Source organism: Panthera tigris, chromosome E2 (genome assembly GCF_018350195.1).
Source record: "Panthera tigris isolate Pti1 chromosome E2, P.tigris_Pti1_mat1.1, whole genome shotgun sequence".
Taxonomy (NCBI): domain Eukaryota; kingdom Metazoa; phylum Chordata; class Mammalia; order Carnivora; family Felidae; genus Panthera; species Panthera tigris.
The window spans coordinates 46982964-46998380 of record NC_056674.1 but is presented as its reverse complement, the minus strand read 5'-3'; the positions used below and the strand labels follow the sequence as shown (position 1 = coordinate 46998380).

General features: G+C 45.6%; 2 protein-coding genes across 2 annotated transcripts in view; one reads left to right on the top strand and one right to left on the bottom strand.

Moving 5' to 3' along the window:
• PKD1L3 (polycystin 1 like 3, transient receptor potential channel interacting) overlaps window positions 1–757 on the bottom strand; it is a 76035-nt gene extending 75278 nt beyond the window's left edge. The window contains 2 exon segments of the mRNA XM_042968083.1: window positions 459–564; window positions 566–757. Coding sequence (XP_042824017.1) covers window positions 459–564; window positions 566–757 — 298 coding nt within the window.
• Window positions 758–2720: 1963 nt separating this feature from the next.
• Window positions 2721–12764, top strand: DHODH (dihydroorotate dehydrogenase (quinone)). Its single transcript, XM_007074932.2, has 9 exons — window positions 2721–2753; window positions 4839–5051; window positions 5172–5371; window positions 7120–7202; window positions 9586–9773; window positions 10444–10557; window positions 11435–11588; window positions 11762–11921; window positions 12407–12764. The coding sequence occupies exons 1-9, from the start codon at window positions 2733–2735 to the stop codon at window positions 12459–12461; spliced, it is 1188 nt and encodes a 395-aa protein (XP_007074994.2). The 5' UTR covers window positions 2721–2732; the 3' UTR covers window positions 12462–12764.
• Window positions 12765–15417: the final 2653 nt, after the last annotated feature.

Here is a 15417-nt window from a genome sequence, read left to right as displayed (position 1 = left end):
CAGGTATGTTACCTTTTGATAAAACACTAAAAAAAAAAAAAAAATCTCATCATCTTTGCTACACAGACAATTCAAAGGCTGAAGCTCAAAAGTGTAAATATTTCAGAAGAACTGTGGTAATGAAGCAAAACAACAGATTTTCTGTGTACAAAAGTGGAAAGATTTAAATTTTTTTCTTACTCCTATTCCAGAGTCAAAGTAAGGAAGTTCCCTTCATTTTTTTTTAACCTTATTGATATATTTTGAGTGAGTGAGTGAGTGAGTGAGAGCAAGCATGAGCAGGGAAGGGGCAGAGAGAGGATCCCAAGCAGGCTCTACACTGTCAGCACCAAGCCTGATATGGGGCTCCAACTCATGAACTGTGAGATCATGACCTGAGCTGAAACCAAGTCAGATGCTTGACTGAGCCACCCAGGTGCCCCAAGGAAGTGTCCTTCGTACATGCTAAGTCTCAGAGCCTTACCTGGGTTGTTTTTCTTCTTGATGTTTTCCCAGCAGCATGAGATTTTGTCCAATCCACCACTTACTCCTTTCTTCTAGAAAGTCCCAGAAAAGATCCCGAACCTTCCCGGTTCCAAGTGTAAGCAAGGTGTCCTCCCTGGACACAGCAGTTTTCTGCTTCCTCAAAGCTACAGTGAAACTTGTTAAGCTGGTAACAATTATTTTTACCATGTTGCTCTGGGCTATTTAGCTCACTTCCTAGAATGATACCTGTTCTGACATATAACCAAAGCCAGATTCTTCCTCTTAAGAACATTTTCTCTGTGAACTATGAGCAACAACAGTGCAGGGGCTCAGCAGCTGCCTGGTCCTTTAAAAATGTTCTTAGTGGGTTAGTCATATTTGTTAGTATTATTCTTTTAGGAATAGGGAATAATTAGTCAAGGAGATAAAAGATGTTTTGTGTGTTTTTAATTTAAGAACCCAGGTGGAGTTCCTATAAGCTGAAAACAAACAGCAGAGATCAATAAAGCGAGGAGTCTTTATAGGGCACCACCACCTGTGTCTACACAACCAGATAGCTTTTCCCTAATTATTTGCTAAGCCTAAGCTGTAAAGGAGAAGATGAATATCTAAGTCAGAGCTGCTAAAAATTGAGAAAAGTATTGTGTGGTTTTTTAAAAGGAAACCATTCTGGCAGACCCCCAGGCTGTGTCTAAGTTATTGTATTCTGTTTTTTAAATACATTCAGCCATAAAACCAGGCATAAACTATATGCTAAAGCTCTTACACAACCATGAACGAATGAATACAAATTAATACAAACAGAACTGAAAACTAATGAAATGAAAACGTGCTGAACTAAACAGTTACCTGACATAATAACTGTACTGGCTTATGGCCACACAGGTTCTTTTGATTTGGCACACAAGCTATTCCATGCTGTAGGGAAAAATCAGTTCTCTCACCACTTTATTTAGCTTGCTGAAAAACCTTTGTTCATACAGCATGCCATTTGTTTTGCACCTGTGGCACATCTATCATTTAGTTTAGCCAGTTTTCTTTGTTGGCACCAAAATGTGGTAACAAATACAAATAACTGTGGGCACTGACATAGCATGGTAGGTTTCAGGGTTCAGTTGGTTATCCAAATGGCCTAAATGCCTATACTACCTTTAAAAATCATTATGGAAAGATACTAGTATCAACAATTCTCTTAAGAGTATACTCTAAGAATACACCTCCCTCAGTCTGAAAAACAGTGCAGTAATCAAAGATAAATATGGTATGGTCCCTACTTTCAGAACGTGTACAGTCTAGTTAGGGGAAAAAAGATGTAACAATTGTAGTTAATAAAGACAGTGTCACTGGACAGGTACAGCATATATCTATCTATAAAAGTTCAGATGAGAAAGAAATTATTTCCAGCACGTGGCCATATTGAGATAGAAGAAACGGTCATACCGGGAGAAGCCAATGTGATTTAGTAAATGCATAGAAGAGGAAAGTATTTATAAAGAGAAATAATTCTGGGGGTGGGGCATGGTGGGCACTTGTGGAGACAGCAGTGGGAAGGGAAACTAGAAAACTGAAAAGTCTTGAAATGGCAGGAAAAAGAGTGTCCAATTAATTTGGAAGGCTTCTGACTAGGAGTCCACTAAGTCTTCGCTGCAATGGAATCGTTCTGGGTGTTACAAGACTTTGTAACAAAGTGTTGATTTCCCAACACTTTCATTAATATACATACTTACGCACATACATACGTTTAAAGCATTTTTAAGTGAAACCTGAGGCTGATGGAAACTTCTCTGAGGTCAACTCCACAGGGCCGTAATTCATTCCAACCTTTTTTTCAGTGCCTGATATATGGTCTCAATACCTGCTTTACCTAGAGCGCAAGCATATCACATGTTCAACTTAAATGATCAAGATATTGGTGACAGTGTTGCTTAGAACTGAAGCTCTACCTATGCGCATTCCGTCGCCGAGGTCGCAGGGCCGCAGAACAGCTACGCACACCGCCCCAAGCCGAGTGTATCGCAACTCAGCTTAGCGTTGCGCCCACACCTGGACTCCGGCGGGCGGAAGGAGCGTGGCTGCCGTGACCGCGCGCGCGGGTACCAGCGTCTAGCCACACCTCCGGGGCGGAGCGAGGCCTTTTCAGCCGCTGGGAGGCCCGCCTCACCCTCCTGTCTGGTGATTGGTGAGGTGGCAGCCGCGGTGATTGGAGGGCTCACCGCCATCTCTTCCAATGGAAATAAGCCAGAGGCGGGCCCAGTGGCGGAAGGAGCATGGCGTGGAGACTGCTGAAAGTGAGTTCAGAAAGTCGGCTCTGCGGCAGCGAGGAGGAGTTGGGCGAGGAGTGGGGCTAAAGCAGATTGGAGGGCTAACCTGGGGCGAAGTGCGGTTCCGAGATCGTGGGCCCAGTTTGCACGTCTGTGCGTTTCTGGAGGCACACGTGCGTGTGCATTTACACGTGTGCTTGGCCAGTGTGCATAAGAGCACGTTCCTGTCTGGGTAGATGCAGGTCTGTGTCAGCGCACGTGGGCCAAACGTTTATTGAGCCTGGCACACGGGCATTTAGTGAACACATGACCGCCTAACATTGTGTGCAGGATCCATCGTGCAGTGAAGTTACACTAAAACATGGCCCCAGCCCTTCTAGATGAAATTTTAGGGCGGGGGCTTATGTAAGTGTGTTCAGATACTTGTTGACATTAAGGAGCGTTCCTACAATCCGCTGGAGACTGGAAGCAAGACAATAAATACTTGTTCTGTATCGACAACTGGGAGTGACTTTAAAAAGGCAAATCTGATCATGCCACCTAGTTGTTGAGGGAGAACCCGAATCTTCATTTTGGCCAACGTCTCTGTTTATCTCCCCAGCTTCTTTTTAAGCCGTGCTTTGCCTTGTTCCTTGGTTCCAGACAAACCTTTCCCCTTCCCCCATTTCTTGGGTGCATCTCCTTACCCTGTGCCACTGTGAGCGCCTTTACACTTTTTCATACCCTCCCACTGCGTCCTAGTTAACTCCTATTTATCTTTTGGACATCAGCTTTAAGTCACTTCTTCAAAGAAGCCTTCCTCTACCTCTGAGATTGGGTTGGGGTGTGTTATTACCGTATGTTAATTCATAGCTATTGGCAGTTACATAGTTGCGTGATCATTGATTAATGACTGTCTCTTCATAAGATTGTCGTCTCTTTGAGGGCGGAGACTATTTCGCCCACCTCTGAGTGCTCGATTACTGTTGGGCAGATGACTGACTGATGACTCATCATCTGGCAGTGATAACTATGAACCACTTTTCAAGTAGGATTCTTTGTTTTTGAGAGAAAGAGAGTGGGTGAGGGGCAGAGAGGCGGAGAGAGAGAAGCCCAAGCAGGGGCTCGATCCCACGAACAGTAAGATCATGACTTGAACCCAAATCAAGTGTTGGATGCTCAACTGACTGAATCACCCAGGTGCCCAAAACTAGATTAGTGATTCTTGACTCAATAAGACCTGATGCTCCTTAAAAAAAATATTTTGCAACTGCTTTTATTATCCTGAAGTGGAATTTATGTATAATGTAATCTATCTACGTATAATTTTAAAAGACTAGCATAATGTCCTAACTGGAATATAAAGGAGACATTAAAGGAATTCATAATAAAATAACATGTATTTTAGTATGTAAATGTTGGGCATGACTCACTTAGTGAGAGACTCAGGTGTTTAAGCCTCTATTTGGAAATTCCAGCGCCTCAGGTATGTTTTCTTGTCAAAACCCAAACAAAGCATTATACCATTCCTGAGATCTCTGAAACGGTGAACAAGGCTTAGTAACGTTCTGTGCAACACAGTGCAGTCATCTCTCAATTTATGATGGAACTGCATTCCTGGAAAAGTCAATGCATATGAAAACTGTGCATGACATAGTTGGTGTTTTTATGTGGTGGAATACAGGCTCAAATAATATGAATAGATTTTTTTACATACTGAATGTCAGTAGTATCTCCAAAAGCCATGCAGGACAGGGACACTTCATCTGTCAGATAGCCTAAAACAGTGCAGGTGTCTACCTTTACAGATTCCTGCCCACTTAAATCTATTAGCATTCCTCCAAAATGCCTACCACATGTCCCCCTGGGGGCAGTACTGCCTCTTTTGAAGCCTCTGGCCCAGAGTCCTTCAAGGCCAGACAAGTGTGGGTCAGCAGAAGTGTGGATACAGCCTCTGAAAGTAGAGACCAATGTGTGAGCAAGACTAGAAATGAAGGAGACCAGTGTTTGCAGAAGGCTAGGGATATCGCTTCATATCACATGCCATTATGTCCTGTGTGCCTGGGTGTATAGGGCTCAGAGAAGTTACTGCTGTCTGGCCCCATTGGGCCTTTTTCTTTTTTTCCCCCTCAGAAGCGGGCCCAGGATGCTGTGGTCATCCTGGGGGGCGGAGGACTTCTCTTCACTTCCTACCTGACGGCCACGGGGGATGAACATTTCTATGCTGAACACTTGATGCCAGCTCTGCAGAAGCTGCTGGACCCGGAGTCAGCCCACAGGCTGGCTGTTCATTTCACCTCCCTGGGGCTCCTTCCTCGTGCCACATTTCAAGACTCTGACATGCTGGTAGGTGCTCTTGGAACACCTTCTGATTAACAAGCTCCACAGGCACTTCTGACACAGAAGTGCTGGGGCCTGCACTTTGAGAAACACCAGGATAGCCTGGCTTTGTTTCCTTCTCCCTAGGAAGTGAGAGTCCTGGGCCATAAATTCCGAAATCCAGTTGGAATTGCTGCAGGATTTGATAAGCATGGGGAAGCTGTGGATGGACTTTACAAGATGGGCTTTGGTTTTGTAGAGATCGGCAGTGTTACTCCAAAACCTCAGGAAGGAAACCCCAGACCCAGAGTCTTCCGCCTCCCAGAGGACCAAGCTGTCATTAACAGGTGTGTGAATGGACCAGAGGTCACAGGGGATACTTTCTTCCCAGGAGGGCGCTCAGCAATGGGAGATCTGCCTGTTTTTTCTGTCATACAGTGTGGACATTTTTCTGCTATTGGGAATGTTCGAGAACCATGTTGAGCATCTCCTGTGTGGAGGCATAAAAGCAGATTTTATTATTCTAGTTTAACACATATACACCCCAGGGGCTCAGAGAGCTACATGACTTATCTCTAATCATGAGATCATAAGTGGGAGATCTGGGGTTGAGATTAATACATTTGACTTCAGGGTTTGTGCTTTTTTCACATTGTTACTCCAGTGCTCTTGTCCAGCACTGTCCAGCAGAAATATGATGTGTAATTTAAAATATTCAGGTATGTAATTTAAAATATTCAGGTAGTCACAATAAAATAGCAAAGAGAAATGGGTGAAATTCACTTCAATAATATATTCTATTTAATTATTATTTATAATTATATCTAATTATAAATACTTAACATGTTCTGAATGTCATTTTAACACATAATCAAAATAAAAATGATTAATTAACTATTTACCATCTTTGGTGGCAAGTCTTCTAAATCCAGTGTGCATTTGACCTAACGTGCTCTCAGGGTATACTGGCCACATTTCAAGTGCTCAGGGGCACATGTGGCTACAAGTTCTTGAACTGGATGGCGAAGCCCTGCCCTTTAGTAAACTGGAAATTTTAATAATCCATATGGATAGCTGCTTTTAATAAGAGAGATCCTTCTAGATTGTGTAAAGCCCTTCTCTTTGCAATCCCTAGGCAGTATTCACTATAGCAAACCCAGAAAATGAAAAAGTGTCTGCTTTTTGGTAACAGAATTTTGAGAGTCTCCTTGAGAGAGTTTAATAGGCATCTTTGGGACCATTGATGGCCTTCTGGAAGATGAACCTGTGGGAATTTTAGGTGGCCGCACTTCCTGCTTTATTGTACTTATTTCAGGGAAATTTTCCAGCATTAGAGATGAAGTTATTGAGCTTTCTGTTGCATTGCAGGCTGGGATCGGTATCTTCAGAATTTCCAGGCAAAATATACTTGTTGATGATTCGGCTGCCACAAGTAACTGCAGGTACCAGGACAACGGTACTGGGCAGAATCCATAAACGAGAAGTGGTTGAGGGAGGAGAGCCTGTGTGTTCGGCCTCCTTGCTGTGGGTGGCTTGGAGTGGGTGCCCAGTAAGCGCCTGCCAAGTGAATCGAGCAATTTATTCATGAAGTAAACAAAAACAGGTGCTCCTCTATCTGTTCAGTGTTTTTGGCTGCAAGTAACAACGTGACTTAAATCATAGGCATTTGTTATTATTTCTTCTCTGGGAGGGAGCTTGTGGAGCACAGGCAGGAGGAGGAAAGATGGGTTGTCAGGGAGGCCCCGCTGCAGGGGAGGGGTACATAAGTGAGGAGGAGTGTGGGTTGGATTCAGACAGGTCGGGGGACAGCTACTTGGCGAGTCTGGGCTATTTCCAGTGCTAGGTACCTGAGCGACTTGTTTGCAAATTTAAATCTTTCCCTCTGTGTTTGATGGTGTTCTGGCAAGTTTTCTAGGAATTCCAGGGGTGTTTAAACCTTGAAAGTCTAAGAACTGACTCTGATTTTTTTTTTTCTTTCCTGTTTTTAAAAGTCCAAAGTATAGTAGAAGTGGCCATGAAACCATCTCTCCAAAGTGTTTGGCTTATGGCCGAGGGCTCTAACCTCGTCCCCTCCCCACCTGCTTATATGTTACAGATATGGATTTAACAGTCACGGACTCTCGGCGGTGGAACACAGGTTGCGGGCCAGACAGGAGAAGCAGGCCAGGCTCACAGAAGGTAAAGTGGGGTTGTGCTAATGGGCCTTTCTCCATTTGTTGTGAGGAAACCTGTGGGAGAAAGGTCAGGAATTCTTAATGAAGTGAATGTGACTGAGCAATAGGGAAAAAAAACACTATGGAACTCAGGAATTTTCCTGCCTTTATCACAGTCAGCAAGATTGTAACTGAATTTCATAATTTAGCAAAGACTTGCTTAGTTTCTCCCTCGTTATATAACCTGTGTTGTGTCATAACTGGGGCCGCTTGGAAGTGAGCAAAGCAGTCCCGCTGTGGTCACGTGGGTAGTTGAGATGTGAGCAGAACCTGAGCTCCCTCTTCCTCGGTCTTCCTATGATGTCCTTTTGTACGTTATGTGAACAATACATGTTAATTATAGAAGCATTAGTAAATACAGAGAAGCATCAAGAAGAAAAGTGAAATTACTCATACCCCGCCCTACTCGGGGAGAATTAATCTTGACTTTTGGGCAAATATCCTTCATGACTTGTTCAGAAAACACCATGCATGTTGTAAGGCCGCCTTCAGAGATGCCGATGTCTGTTCTCTGGGGCTCTGCTCTCCCTCCAGATCCATGTAGTGCCTATAGCGCTGTTTTGTCCTCACCACCCCTTCCCAGGTGTCTTCTGAGATTGTGTGGGGCTGTGGCCATTTTCCTCTAGAACTCTTTCCAGGAATTTAAGTGTCATTAAATGTCCTGGTAGTGAGATAAGAAAAACCTATGGACATCGGATTCACTTCAGGAAGTAAGGTTGAAAGGGCCGAGGCAGTCGGCAATCTCTGATTTTAGGAGAAGGAAGTTACCTTGTTTGGAAATCCCAAGCTTTGGTAGGAGCAGACCCTGCTATACTACAGACCTTTCCATTTGGGGAACTTTGAAGCTTATAATATGACCTCCATAGCTTGTGATACTCTCCTGCCTTCTGGCTTCCCTTTCTTCTTTTTATTGTCCCCAGTGTGAGCTTTAGCCCCTTTTCTTCCTTGCCCCTCCCTCACCCCTACTCCAGCACTAACACTGATTGAAGCAGAATCTTCGAGCAGATTTGTTCATGTTTTCCAGCATCTAGAAGCCTTGAAGACAGCTTATTGCTAGCATAAGTTGACAGAAGCTATGGTGCCTTTTGAAGATAGAGTAATTCAGAAATTTCTGTCTAACTTCAGAGTCTTGGCCCTTTGGGCAGCTAACTGCTGATGGAAGATCCCTTAGCTGCATGAAAGTAAGGCTTCCTTTCAAGCCAGCTCATCTGTGCAAAGAAGAATCAGCTTACAAATGGCTTGGCTTGATGGAGGCTGGACTTGGGAAGCTTGGAGGCCTTGTGTAGCTTTTGTCTAATTGGATGCTACCCACCCCACCACCCCCGCCGCCCCCAAGGGAATCTCATTTACTTTCAAGCTGGGGATTAAAAGGGTGACTAGTTTAGGGAATGAGAAGGTGGTTAGCAACACTAGATGTTGGTCTTTGATCCCAGTGACCTGACACACCTTTTGGGAGCTCACTTGGTGCTCCAGGTCTTTTCCCAACCATTGCACGGTAAAAGCAGCTGACACCACTGACCTACCAGTGACCTTTGCAGATAAGGTGGTATCTTAGAAGCCAAGTACAGACAACCTCTGGCTTTCAGGCACAGCATGTTTCTAAAATGTATTTTTCTAACAGTCCAAAATGCAAGTCAGTAATCCCATGGATTTTTAAATTGGGTGGCATAATACTTACCATGCAAACTGAGACATTTTGGGGAGTGAAGGGTGCAGGCATTAATAATTATGCCCAGGCTACAGGAGCAATGAGGGCTGTTCTGGAAGCACTGGGACTTGTGCTCACTCTAGTTATGAGCTGGAGCCCCTTCTCAGAAAACTGAAATTCCAAGTTCTAAAAGATTTATGCCTCTATATTTTAGGCATGGTTAGTGGAAAACATTTTCCAGTCTTGTATACATATTCTTTAATTTTGCCTTTTCTTCCCAACTGCACACCCTGTCACTCAAGTCCAGCAGACAGCCCTTGAGAATAAACAGCTGTCCCTTAACATGCCTGTTGATTTCTGACTGTCCTCATTACATTTATGAGCCCTTACTTTTTATCGCTAGCATTTGCACTCCTAATTTCTCCAGTTTCCATTAAATTTTAAAAAAGGAAAAGAACACAGTGCAGTAAAACATCCTAGTAGTTGCCCAAACATGCTGCGCAAAGATGGTGACCTCTTCTTGGTCAGCAGGCGGCAACACCGTGCAGCTTCCATGGTGTTTGCCGGCTGGTCCGGGAAGTTCACACAAAGAGGTGGAGGTGTACGGGGCTCTTCGTGGGCTGTTTAGTCAAGGACATCTTCAAAATGTTGCACAGGGAATGGTGTTTAGGAACAAAATCTTGACAAGCCATCTTTACAGGGGGGCTACCACTGGGAATAAACCTGGGGAAGAATAAGACCTCGGTGGACGCTGCTGCGGACTACGTGGAGGGGGTTCGAGTCCTGGGCCCCTTGGCCGACTACCTGGTAGTGAACGTGTCCAGTCCGAACACCACTGGGCTACGGAGCCTTCAGGGAAAGGCTGAGCTGCGCCACCTGCTGACCAAGGTAGGAAATTACATCTCCAGGCTCCGTTCCACCAGCCTGTCCTACCCACTTCTTTCCAGTTGATTCTTCAGGAAAAAGCTTCAATGTCACTATCAAGGAGCTGTCCTTAGCACCTGGACCAGATAGGACCCCTTGCTATACCTATAATCCCGTCATAACACTGATTATGCTTAACAGTAATTAATGGCTTGGTTACCTGTCCCTGTGTTAAACCATAAACCCTGTGAGAGCAGGGACTGTCTCTCTCTGTCCCTAGCATCGAGCACACTGACTGAATAAATTGGATGACTCTTCTTTGTTTTTAAGTAGGCTCCATGCCCAATGTGGGGCTTGAACTCACGACCCTGAGATCAAGATTTGCATGAAACAGCGAGGCACCCCTGGATGAGTCTGTATCAAACAGTACTTGTGACAGTATTTTCTTCTTATCTCTTTTAGAAAAAAAAGTCTCAATAAGCCTTAATATATTAGCCAATATCAGTGACAACATTAGGGACTTAATCTTAGGGATCCCTTTGTTCAGGAGAATCAGATCTGTGGGATGGGTCTTTGGCATAACTGAGAGCTGTATTTTCTGAGAAGGAGAAGTCGCTGGTGCTTCAGCGTGAGAACATGCTGATCTGTGGCTACGGCCTCCGGGGTCCCCGTCTCTGGCCGTGTGTTGTTCTAGGTGCTGCAGGAGAGGGACGCCCTGCAGGGAGCGCGCAAACCGGCTGTGCTGGTGAAGATCGCACCTGACCTCACAGCCCAGGACAAGGAGGATATTGCCAGTGTGGTGGGAGAGGTAGGAGTCGGGCTAGGCCCTGGGACGCCTCTCACTGCCTGGGAGGGGCGGGGGTGGGTGCCATTTGGCCAGCTGGGCTAGCCTGTGGCTTCCTTTCTGTGGTAGTGAGAGCTGGTTTGATATGTCATGATGTAACTCATCATCTAATGAAAAGCTCAGTTGGTTGAGCATCCAACTCGATTTCAGCTCAGGTCATGATCTCACAGTTTGTGGGTTCAAGCCCCACATCGGGCTCTGAGCTGACAGTGTGGAGCATGTTTGGGATTCTCTCTCTCTCTCTCTCTCTCTCTCTCCCCCTCTCTCCCTCTCCTCCTCCCCTGCTCACACTCTCTCAAAACAAATAAATAAACTAAAAAAAAAAAAAATTTAGAGAAGCAAATGTTTGGATGAGTCATTTACTTGTACCCATTCCCTTGTCTCTTTCCTCACATTCATCCAGCAAGAGCTCTAAGGCTTGTGCTTGCATTCTTGGTCAGTCTTGGTCAGACTGTTCTGTCACTCTCTCCAGTCTACCCCAGGCCCCTGTGTTATAGGAGAATGGTGGAAACACGGACCAAATCTGGCAGTCCTGGGTTCAAGTCCTAGTTCCACCATGTACTACCTAGGGGCCTTGGACAAGACTAAAGTGAGTGGTTCTAAGGATTAAATCCTGTCCTCGTGGAACATTACAGGTGGTCGATATGTGATGGCTGCTACTATTATGTTGAGGCTCGTTCAGACCCTTTTTCTAGAAACATAGTGAGCTCTGGTATAGCTCTTGCTTCCCGGGGCTATAGTGTGGGCACCTGGCCCGGCTGCTGTCTCAGACCCTCAGGGAAGCTACTCCGACTGCATCAGTGCCACCACTGGAGGGTTCTTTCTCTGTCTCACATTGCAGTTGGGCATTGATGGACTGATCATCACAAACACCACAGTGAGCCGCCCCGCCGGCCTCCAGGGTGCCCTGCGCTCTGAAACAGGAGGGCTGAGTGGGAAGCCCCTCCGAGATTTATCAACTCAGACCATCCGGGAGATGTATGCACTCACCAAAGGCAAGAATTCGGTGCCTGTGTCTTCAGATCTGTGTGTGGCTCAGGCTCTTGGGTTTGATCTGAATCACTGTTCCCTGAACTGCTGCATTCAGCCGGGGCCGGAGCGGGGGAAGCCAAACTAAGGGTCTCACGTTGCCTGCCCTTCCTCACGATGTTACGTGTGCTTCTTGCAGGCAGAGTCCCCATCATTGGGGTTGGCGGCGTCAGCAGTGGGCAGGATGCCCTGGAGAAGATCCGGGCGGGGGCCTCCCTCGTGCAGCTGTACACGGCCCTCACCTACCGGGGGCCGCCCGTGGTGGGCAGGGTCAAGCGGGAGCTGGAGGCCCTTTTGAAGTGAGTGGGGCCACGTGTGGCTTGACACAGGCGAAGTTAAGGTGGCATCAGTTGAGGATGAGTCACAGGGAGGAGGAGATGCTATTTACCTGTCTATTCCTCATTCAGAAAGGATTCAAGAATGCGGGGGGGGGGGGGCGGAATTACTCTGTTGCTCCTAAGACAGAGGACAAAGAGGGCCAAGAAATTCAAAATTAATGGTGTTTATTGGCCTGAGGGGTTCTGGCAGCATCCCTGCTCAGTAACATTGTCTTGATGTCAGGGAGCTGTGAATACTTGAAATTGATTCCTTTCCCAGTGTGAAGACCTAGGTGGAAACACCTCTAGGTTCCTGAGTGAAGACGATGTAGAAGGCAGGAGGCACGCCTCTGCGGGAGACAGGCAGGCACGGTTATGGAGCTGACAGCCTAGGTGAATGTGGGCTTCCAGCGAGAGCAGGGCCTGTCCTTCCCTATTTGCCGAAATTGCTTTTCCTCTTTTTTCAGGGAACAGGGTTTTACGAGAATCACAGATGCCATTGGAGCAGACCATCGGAGGTGAGGATGTTTTCAATAAGAAGCCTGATCTGGAATCTCCCCACTAAATGAGACGGGTCTTTGTGGCTGGATTGAGAGAGGAGAGCCACATCCCCCAAACCACGAGAGCCCTTCCTCCAGCCCAACTGTAAACCCAGTCAGGAGCATCACCAGAATCAATACGAGGCTTTCTTTAATCACTTGTCGGACCATGAACTGCATTCATGAGTCTTTCTAAACTCAAATCCCTTTAATATTGCAAGGACATTAAATATTTGAGGGAAAAAAATCATAGAAAAAATAAAGCCATTTAAAACCTGGATTTAAGGGTGCTTGGGTGGCTCAGTCGGTTAAGCGTCCGACTTCGGCTCAGGTCATGATCTCAAGGTCTGTAAGTTCGAGCCCCACATAGGGTTCTGTGCTGACAGCTCAGAGCCTGGAGCTTGCTTCCGATTCTGTGTCTCCCTTTCTCTCTGCCCCTCCCCTGTTTGTGCTCTCTCTCTCAAAAATAAATAATAGGCATTAAAAAAAAAAAAGTTTAAAATCTGGATTTAAATCCCAGCCCTCAGTGAGGGCCACGGGCCTCACATAGGTGCTGCAGGGCCTTCTAGGCCTCTGCTGCCTGGGGTCAGCTGTGGGTCCAAGGAGCTTGACTCTGTTTCATTCTGCCTTTACTTTTATTGAAGTTTTTGACTTCACTTGAAAATATTTCAAACACGGATAAAGTTGCAAGAATAGGGCTTGAGGGTGGCCATCCTCTGTCTTCACACTGCCTTCCCTCTGTGAGTCCGGGTCCTCATCTTTTCTTAGAAGGACCCCAGTCATGTTGCAGTGGGCCCTGCCCCGCTGACCTCAATTTAATTTGATGACCTTGGTAAAAACCCTGTCTCCAAATAAGGGCACTTTCTGAAGTTCTAGGGGGTTAGGATTTTAGTATGTCAGTTTTGGGGAGACACAATTCAGCCCATCACAGGAAAGTGTGCTTGCTGTGCCCCTTCTTTATTATCTGTGGCTTGGGGTGCCATTGGGCAGACAGCTTCTCAAGGTGCTTGAAGACATTAGACAAGATGTGAAAGAGGTGTAGTCGTTAACTGAAGAGAGAGCAGCACCGGTCTTTTCGATACCGGAGAGCAAATGGGGAAGAGGGGCTGGAGACCTTATCTAGGAAGCGCTGTTGCTGTGTGGCATGCCCTCACAGCCAGCAGAGAATTACCTTTGTTCCCATCACCTCAGTACAGATTTTTATTCTAAATTTGATTTCTCGGTAGCTCTGCGAGAGGCATGGAACTATAACAGGGGTAACATGTTTTGTTGCCTCATCATTTAATCTTGGCCTCCGCCTGTCCCTCCCCGTGTTCTTAGCTCACTCTGCCACAAAACCAGCAGCCAGTCTCCTGCTGTCCTTTTCAAAGATCGTTCACCTGTTTTGACTTTTTTTTTTAACTTTTTAAATTTATTTTTTAAATGTGTATTTATCTTGAGAGAGAGAGAGAGAGAGAGAGAATCCCAAATAGGCTCTGTGCTGATCAAGAGTCAGCTGCTTAACTGACTGAGCCACCCAAACGCCCCTTTTTTTTCTTTTTAAAAAAATAACCCCCAAATAAAAGTTGTGTACCTCTCTTCCCTCTTAAATAACTCCATTTCCCACAGGTAATCACAGATAACTTTTGTATCTATCTTACTAGATGTTTCCAGATATTTTTCTTTTTATTATATACAAACACATGTAATCCATAGCTATCTTTTTATGTATCTGCATACTTATGCATAGAAAAAATTTAGGAGAACTGTTTTTTAATACCAAGTGATATGAGAGTAAATTTAAATTTGCTGGTCTGATTCTCCATCCTGAATATTTTTGTGTGGATTTCTTGCAAACGAGTATATTCTGCTTCACAACCACAACACAGCCGTCAAAAATCAGGAGATCGGTACTGACATATCAGTTCATCCTCAGGCTGTGTGGCAGGCAGAATTTCTAAAATGCCTTCCCCCTTCCCAATGCCCTGTCCTAATTTCTGGAGCCCAGCAATGTGATGAGATATCCCTCTCGTGACTGTTATGTTACATGGCTTAACATAGGAGCCTCCTTGAAGGTAGGTTATTCAGGTGGGTCCAGTCTGATCACATGAGCCCCTTTAAAAGCAAGTTTTCTCTTTCTAAGAAGCATAAGGGATCAAAGTGTGGTTGCCATTTTGAAGACTGGTTTGGGGGGCATGAGAAGAAAGGTGTTGGCCCTGGCTAACAGCCAGCAAGGAAATGGATGTCAGACCTACGGCCACAAAGAGCTGGATTTTGCCAACAACTTGAATGAGCTTGGAAGCAGATTTCTTTCCAAAGTGTCTGGGTGAGAATCCAATCTGTCTAACACCTTGATCCTGGCCTGGTGACACCCTGAGCCTAGAACCCAGCTGAGCCTCAACTCCTGATGCAGAATGGTGCTGACAGTGACTGTGTTTCAAACCACTGGAATTTGTGGACTGTGTTTCACACAAGAGAGAATGAACACAGGTCAGCTTCGTGGTTCACCAGCCGTCCCAATCGTGTCCTTCATTGTAAAAGTATCCAGCTCAGAATGACATGTTGCATTTGGTTGTCATGTCTCTTTAGTCTCCTATCTGGAAAACTTCCTGCTAGTCCTTGACACTTTTGAAGATGACAGGCCGATTATTGTGTAGAACTTCCCTCGTTTGGGTTTGTCTGGTGGTGTGATTGGAGTCAGGCGGTGCAGCTGTGGCAGGAACATACGGCAGCAGTGCTGGGTCGCTGTGTCCTCCCAGGTGACACACGGGGTCAGTTTGTCCCAGTGCTGCTAATTTCACATGGGTCACTTGAAGGTGTGTCTGTACCACTTGTCCACCGTAATGTTACTCATTTTTCTTTGTAATTAATAAGTACTTTATAGGGAGGTTCTTTGAAATTATGTACTTAAACTGTTCCTCATAAAACCTTTGTTTTATTCATTTATATTATTGTGGCCT

Excerpts from the sequence above, each read along its gene's own strand:
- DHODH (XM_007074932.2), top strand. The coding sequence starts at position 2,733 with ATGGCGTGGAGACTGCTGAAA. Across the intron at positions 7,203-9,585 it reads GCAGGCCAGGCTCACAGAAG|GGGGGCTACCACTGGGAATA; the intron begins GTAAAGTGGGGT and ends CCATCTTTACAG. Across the intron at positions 11,589-11,761 it reads GATGTATGCACTCACCAAAG|GCAGAGTCCCCATCATTGGG; the intron begins GCAAGAATTCGG and ends TGCTTCTTGCAG.